Raw genomic sequence first — 8268 nt, 5'->3', positions numbered from 1 at the left:
ATCTGCAGGTGGTGCCTTGTTTCGAAAGTCTTTTGACAAGTGTTGGTCAAGCGGCTTGTCCCACTATTTGATAGTGGCGGTACAAGATGTTTGACAGATCTTGTGAAGTCTCCTAGTAGTTGGAGATCTACGGTTGATGCCTTGTGTCGAAAGTCTTCTTGACAAGTGATGGTCAAGCGGCGTGTCCACTAGTTTGTAGTGGCAGTACGGGGAGGTTGCGGTTGGTGAGAAGTTCCCGGTGTAACGACAAGACTGGAGATTTGCAGGTGGTGCGTTATGTCGAAAGTCTTCTTGGTGAGTGGTGGTCAGGCGGCGTGTCCCGTTGGGTGATAACGGGGGCACAAGATGTTTGGCAGATCATTTGAAGTGACCTAGTAGTTGAGATCTACAGTTGATGCCTCGTGTCGAAAGTCTTCTTGACAAGTGATGGTCAAGCGGCGTGTCCCACTGGTTGGTAGTGGCGGTACGGGGAGGTCACAAGTGATGTGGTCTTGGTTTGAGGGGGGATTGGCGGTACGGGGGGTCTTGGTCCCAATAGACGTTACTCCTGCCTTTGCGATGTAGAGAAGATGTTTCCGACAGATAAAATTACTATATCTATTGCATTTTTGCTAATTCAGTAATATTAAAGTATACTGAATAAATTAGACTATATGATATAGAACTTTCACTCTTCAAGACTGCAGAAAAAGTGCAGAAGCATCTAACATTCACTCAAATTAAAAGTGCAGTCCGTTGCACACAGCATCCAACGTCCGCAGAATTGCTGAAAAAATAACATCTTGAGATACTCCATCATAACAAACCATCTAGTCAGTCACCTTTAGTCAAAGTAACAGAAAAGAAACTTTCATTTGCTCATGAACAAGTTACAACTGATCTCCCTCCATCTTCAGAGTTTACAGGCAATGGCATAACTAAGAACTTTACCCAAATATGAAAAAGTAAACATACGACGAAATCAAGGGTATTAGACACACAGTATATACACATAATTCTCTTTACCTATCTACCTTGGCACATCATTTTCTCTTAACTAGCATGACCATCTTCTTGAACTTAACATCAAAACCTACAAGGAGAAGGAACTCATCTTGATCAGTAAATGTTTAAACTATCATCACCGCTTTGTTTGTAAATATATATATCATAAGGCAATGTGAAAAGATGGAATGCAGCACATCAAATTAATACAGAAGATTTAGCGACCAATAATGTGACGGTTTAGTCTTACCGACAATTATCAATGATGACACTAAGGCAGTCATTCCCCATGCTCTCTTGCTCTTCTTGAATTTGCAGCAGAAATACTGCACTCATGCAACTCTATTGACTCTAACGTATAAATTTCCCCGAAGTCTTTAGGGACTTCCTCTAGACGGTAGCATCTTTTCAGAACTAAGCCTTCCAGATTTGGAAAGTTAACACTACAAACTTCCCAGTGCTTCAGAACTATGCTCTCCATATGAAGGAACTTTAGTTGATTGAAATTCTCTTCATCGTTTAATCTCCATACATCACCATCAAATCCATTCTCTTTAATTTTAAGAACTTCGAGGTTTGGCAACATTCTGATATTTTCCATGTCTTCCCACGGTAAATAGGTATATTGTAAAGTCAACCTCTTCAGAGATGTAGGCCAAATGTACTTACTTGGGATGCGGGGAATGTATATTCGTTTGCACCTGAATTTCAATGTATCGAGTTGTTTCAAACAGGAAAGGCTATTTAGGCGCTGAGACATCTTCTCTCCCTCGTATATTGTCAAATCTTCCTCATGGATTTTCAGCTTCTTAAGATTCGGAATAGCAGAAAACAATTCGGAAGTACAGCTAGATAGACATATACATGAAAGTGCCTCAAGATGTTCTAGCTTGAAACCAGATATAATTACTTCTCTTGACGGAATAGGGAAAGAAAAGTAGCTCGGGTGGAGATCATCTCCGGTCACATGAAGAAGCCTTAAATGTTTCATTCGCCAAATTGTCGCAGGTATAGTTTGAGGTTTATCATGAAGGTACCTTCGGTGACAAAAAATGAAGGTTTGTAGATTATAAAGTTCGGAGAATGACAGTTGAATTGCAGGTATCTGAGATGTACTAATTTTGTTATCTCAATTGGAAACTTCTGAAATGAAAAATGAAATATAGCCAACACCCTTAGCAGCTTGAAGCTCTGCAAATCAGAAACTCGACTGAATCCATGGAAGAAGTGCATAGTTCGCATGTATGGTGACTCCACACAATCAAGGTCATAAAAATATGAATGGCAACTGTGGCGATGAACATGAAGCTTCTTTGCTGAAGGATTGGTAGCATTCTTTGTTCTACTAAACTTCATGAACTTCTCTTTCATAGAATTACCATAATAATTAAGCAGATGAACGCGGACCTTATTTGCTGAAGGATATCTAGAAACCTGCAAGAACCTCTCTTTCTTAGCTTCTCTTAAGATCAACTCGCGAACCAGATCATGGTCAGAACATGTTTTTGCCTCGCCATTTGATCGCCTCTTTCTAACCATTATCAGATTCCTGCTAACAAGCTCCTCAAAACATTTCCTTCCCACTTCTTCCGATATAAAACCTTCTGAATCCCATAAGTTTATCAATCTCTTAATGTCAACCTCTTTATCTTCCGGTCTAAGGCGATTAGGTAAGTAACCGTAACTCATAGCAAGCACTCCTAGACATATATCTGATTCATTAGTAACAACTTCATTCACACTTTTGGCAACATCTTTCCAACTCTCCGTTGTTCTAGCAATTTTGGAGAGATGCCCCGCAACCACTAAAAGAGCTAAAGGTAGTCCTCCACATTTTTGTGATACTTGCTTCCCAATATACTCTAGTTCAGGAGGGCATACTTGTTGTAACCCAAACAGATTATCGTGAAGTAACTTCCAACTTTCGTCTAAATTCAAGAGGCTTATCTCATGAGGAATGCTGTCAGGGTCAGCATGTGTAGACATATCTTTAAGCCTACTAGTCAAAATTATTCGACTCCCGTTGTTGTTTTCTGGAAAAGTTCTTGTCATAAGATCCCAGGCATCGCTACTCCAAATATCATCCATGACTACAAGATACCTTTTATTCATTAACTTTTTGCGTATCATGTCCATCAACCGGTCATCACTCTCTTTCTCAATCTCACGTGTTAGCTGAGAAATACAACAAAGAACATCCAACAACATATCTCTAGTTTGATATTCTTGAGATACTGTCACCCAAACACGGATGTCAAAACGATGTCTAATTTCAGGATCATCATATGCCTTTCTAGCAAGAGTCGTTTTGCCTATCCCTCCCATCCCCAAAATGGGGATAACTTCTCGAGTAGATGTTGGCCCTTTAAGTCTTCTAATGATCTTCGTGAGGTCATCTTCAAGATCCACAATAATACTTTCTGGAATCAGTTTCCCAACATATCTTGATGGATGAAAAGGCAAGGAATCATCCGCTCGCAGATCCTCATTGCCTTCAACTTTATTTGTATCAGAATCATTTCCCATCGCGACGTTCCTCTTCACAGTATCAATCTTCTCTACAAGTTCAGACAAGGTTTGGCACAATAGCTTTGTTGCCTTTCTTTTTACCGGTTCTTTCATCTTATAAATCTGTAGTTCTATCACATCCTCTGCTTCATCAACTGCAGTTCTAATCTCTCTCTCCAACTCTTCAACCTTTCCGCAGCGATGCCTTCTCTTGCTAGTGCATTCAAGAAAGTAATGAAAATATTCAAGACTATCAAGGATAAAGTCCACCATTTTTCTTGTTTCGTCTTTTATCCAATGTGGTTTTCTCTGCACGAGTTGCTCCAACGTTCGTTTGAGAGAAATCACAGCAGCATAAGCCATCTGGAAGATCGAACGAAACATCAATTTAGAGAACAGGAAAAGCACGAGCTTGATTAATAAAGAGCTCTAAGCCTAATCAAATGCTTACCTAAGATGAAGTTTTCTTTAAATTAAGTTACAACAACAAGAGAAGAAGGCAAACTCGAAAATGAAACTGCATTTCTCTTCACTTCACATACACACTAACTTGACCTCCCATAGCAGTTGAACACCCCGACTTTCATTGTGACCATCTTGACACTTCAACTTGACACAGGTGTCTATCACGAACACATTAACTTTGAAAATGCCTTTAACGGGATGCAACTAGGCCAACTTAAACCATGTTAAGGTGTCTAGATGTGCCTTTTGGAAGTTGGAGTGTTTAGTTGGCAGTTAAGGCCAAGTTAACATGTTTATCTATATATTATGCTTAAATCAAATATGCGTGAAGAAAGAGACAGAGTACTATAAGAGTTTTAAGCCTTTCCAAAAGATGTGGATTCGGAATTCTGATTTTCACATTGATCTGCAGGAACATTGACTCGTCAAATAAAGCAATGAATTGACGAACTATTTCAGAAGGATACATAAACATTCCCTTTAACTTGGTATCAAATAACCTTTATGACCTCCAACTTTGGGTGTGTACAAGTAGGCACTTACTTGTATAACGTTGAACAAGTAGACACATATGTTCTATGTGGCATCTTAAGTGGCCAATTCTTGTCCTACGTGTATTATGCCACATAGGACGTGTGTTACTTACTTTATGCAAATTTAAGGATGTACTTGCGCACATTCAAAGTTGGAGGTCATAGATGTGATTTGATGTTAAGTTAAAGAGCATGTTTATGTATTATGCCATTTCGGAATATAGAAATGAGCTTTTATCTTACACCTATTTAGCTAGTGCGGCATTATCGAAGGGATAAAACAAAAGTAAAGAAGAGAAGGAAAGGGAAATTTTGCCATATTTACCTGACTTGGGAAAGAAACAGTTATAAGCTACTGTCGATCAAATACAAAAAAAGCCTGCAAAATCCGAAACTGCTTCTGCACTTTGTTGCTGTTCTCTTTTCAACTGTTTCTCTTATCAAACAGAAAATGGAAAGAGAATGTTAGAAATCATAGAATCTAATCGTTGAGGGCGTGGTCTAGTGGTCAATGGACTAAGTAGATATTCATGAAGTTTCAAGTTCAAATCTATTAGTGATTTATTTCCATCTGCCCTTGACTTGATGAATAGTTATTGTCACACATAGCCTTAGTGGATAGTTAACTGGTATCTGATATATATTGCTAGTGAGATGTAACAGTTATCTCATTAAATTAATCGAGTAGCCTCTAAGGCATTCTAAAAAAATTATAAAGGAGAACATAAAATCAAATGTTAGGAAACTGTCCAAAGTAATCTTTTTTTATTAATAAACACTAGTCTTTCTCTATTTAATTACTCTATTAAACAAGTACAAGTGTGGTTGCCTGGTCGGTTTGGCTTTTTGCTCCAATCCTAATTTATTTTTAAGAATTAAGGGATTAGTTGAAAATTTAAAATGAAAAATGGCAATTGAATTAAAAGTTGAAAATTTTAATGGTTAAATGCATTTAATTCTTAAAATAAAATTTGTCGGCGTATAATCTTTCTTTACATACATTAAAATTAAAGTTTAACATGAAATCTTGGTATAAATAACAAGAATTTGCAACTGTAGATAATCAAGATCACCAATAATTTATATTGTGTTAAAAGGCCGTACTAAAAATATTTCATGAAGATAGTTGAAGTTTCTCACGTGTAAACTTTAATAATAGCATCATTATCCTGAGGATTCAACTAAACCACATGAGAAGTAGCATTTAAGATAGCTCTTTTATTTCTGAATGTATGATTATTATTTTTTTAATCAATGTCTCTCACAAATATTTCAATTGAAATTGCTTATCTTTACTTTGGATTAGAAATCGAGAGGGCGTCATCAGGAAACTGTTAGTTGCAAATCATTATGGTGACAATTCAGAAGACACATAAAACAATACTAAAAGACTTAATATTATTATATTATTTGGTCAATTGGCCTACATATAAAACCTAATATAAAAAACATAAAATCTAATGAGAGAGGAAATCTCTCTTTAAAGACTACATTGTAAATACTATTGTGTTATGGTATGAGAATGGAGTCTCTATTTATAGATGTGCAAAACTTTTCCTCCAAGAAAGAGCTTAGCCAATATGAAAAGAATTATATTTTTTCTTTCAGAAAAAGTAAAAATAATTATGGTAATTTTTATTTTCCTTCTAAAAAAATATAAAATTTAAATATAGTAAGAAAATTAGGATAAAAACCTTAACATTTACATGTCTATTATATTCCAATGAAAAACTTATTTATAGGTGCGGTCAGCAGACCCTGCATAATTTATCAAAAACCAAATAAACTACATTTTTTAGAATTCAAAATCGATAAACTCAAAAGTTTTGTTGTGCACTTTTTTTTTTTTTTTTTTCTTTTTCATGGCTTCAACTTCTGACAGTGTATAAATCTTGGATCAAATTCAATCTTAAAAATCAGTTTCAGAGGTGAAAATTGTCCAAGTCATATTAAAGAGATCATTTATTCGTTAAAGAGCAGATTTTGGATTCTTCACACCCCTCCTAAAGCTCAGGGTCGAATATCTCATATTGGATTTTATGAGGTAAACAGTTGAATGATGAACCAAAACACAACGAAGAAGCAACACAGATCTGACGGCCAAGTACAATGAAATTTTCAAGGATAACCGTGAGCTTGCAAAATAGTAAAATTAAAAGTAACAAATTGAGAAATTTAAAAAGTAATATATAAAATTAAATCATAATTAATTTGTGTTGAACTTTATGTAATCTGTATATACTTGTTGAACTGAAATTTTGAAAACTAATTGGTTGAACAGATACTTTTATTTTACGTTACATTAATAAAAATTGTATGTTGAATTGATGGTTATGTTAATGTTATTCAAAATTATATGTGAAATTATCTCCTGGTTGGTTGATGGAAATACAGTTAAAATTACTTGTAGCCACTCATTAAAAAAAGGAAAAACGATACCCAGTGGTCATTTTTAAAACACACAAATGTGCAGCTTTCGATCAATTTATCAAATTATTGACAATCGGTCAACTTATTACCATTTAATAGTCATCGGACTACTTTAGTCTTCTCCTTCCTTCTTGGGCCATTTCGGTCCACTTTTTAAAAGGTTGTTCATTTTTGAAAAAAATAAATAAAGTAGCATACTTAAGTATTAAATTACAAAAAATAACAACACTTTTGTCAAATTACATTTTATAACATATATATTTGTATTTTTGTAGCAACAGTTTGCAAGAATACAAAATACATATCAATCATAAGGGCAGTAAAAATCATATGTATTTATATTTTTGTAGCAACAGTTTGCAAAAATAAAAATACAACTTGCTATATTATGTAATAATGAAACTGTTGCTATGAAACTCATAATTAAGGGGATAAATATGCTATTTCTGAATTTTGCCCTTCATTTTTATTTGTATAAATAACATAAATATCAACCCTTTTAGAAGTAATTACACTCTCTCCCACTTTTTTAATTACTTTACTCTCTCTCCCTATTAATATACATAATATAGCCGACATATACATAACATTCTGTGTATATGTTGAAATTTTTGTAATATGTTTTGGGAGTTGAAATTTTTTGTAATATTGGAAACATAAGTTGTGTATTTTTGTAATTTTTAGTTTTATTTTTTTTAGTTTCGTTTCATCCATCTAAAAATAAATGATCCATGTTTGAACTATTGGAAATGGAGTTGTCAATCGGACCAAAGTAATTTCAAAAATGACCAGTGGAGATTATATTAATATGGTGTATGGGTTGTATCAATATGGTATAAGAAGTGTATTAATATTGTACAAAAATTGTATCAATGTGGCATACTATATAGAATGTGTGTAGAAACTGTATAATAGTTGTATAACACACATATATACAATGTGTATAGAAACTGTATCATTGTTTTATAAAATATATATATATATATAAAATGTGTATCAAAACTGTATAACTAATATATAAAACATGTATCTAAATAATTATTGCAGCTAAGGATTGTATAAAATGGGTGTAAAACTATATAATTATTGCATAGAATATATTTTTTCGTATATAATATGTATAGAAATTATATCATTATTGTATAAATTATGTATAAGTTATAAGATGTGTGTCTTTATGTTGTTTAGGGAATGAAGTAATAAAAAGGGAAAAGGACACTCACCGGTCATTTTTAAAATAAATGGCCTGCATTGACTAATTTTCCAAATTATAGTTAATCGATTAAATTATTATCATTTAATAGTTATTGGATTGCTCCCCCCTCCCCCCTCTCCTTCTTGAGCCATT

The 8268-nt window shown here is 34.3% G+C and overlaps 1 protein-coding gene across 1 annotated transcript; it reads right to left on the bottom strand.

Annotated features, from left to right (window-relative positions):
- Positions 1–833: 833 nt before the first annotated feature.
- LOC107843042 (putative disease resistance protein At1g50180) lies at positions 834–5203 on the bottom strand. The gene is made up of 3 exons (XM_016687178.2): positions 4816–5203; positions 1235–3855; positions 834–1072 (listed from the first exon to the last, which is right to left on the bottom strand). The coding sequence occupies exon 2, from the start codon at positions 3853–3855 to the stop codon at positions 1972–1974; it is 1884 nt and encodes a 627-aa protein (XP_016542664.2). The 5' UTR covers positions 4816–5203; the 3' UTR covers positions 834–1072; positions 1235–1971.
- Positions 5204–8268: the final 3065 nt, after the last annotated feature.

Source organism: Capsicum annuum, chromosome 9 (assembly GCF_002878395.1).
Source record: "Capsicum annuum cultivar UCD-10X-F1 chromosome 9, UCD10Xv1.1, whole genome shotgun sequence".
Taxonomy (NCBI): Eukaryota; Viridiplantae; Streptophyta; class Magnoliopsida; order Solanales; family Solanaceae; genus Capsicum; species Capsicum annuum.
Note: the sequence above shows the minus strand (reverse complement) of the source record. Positions and strands in the feature narration are given on the sequence as shown.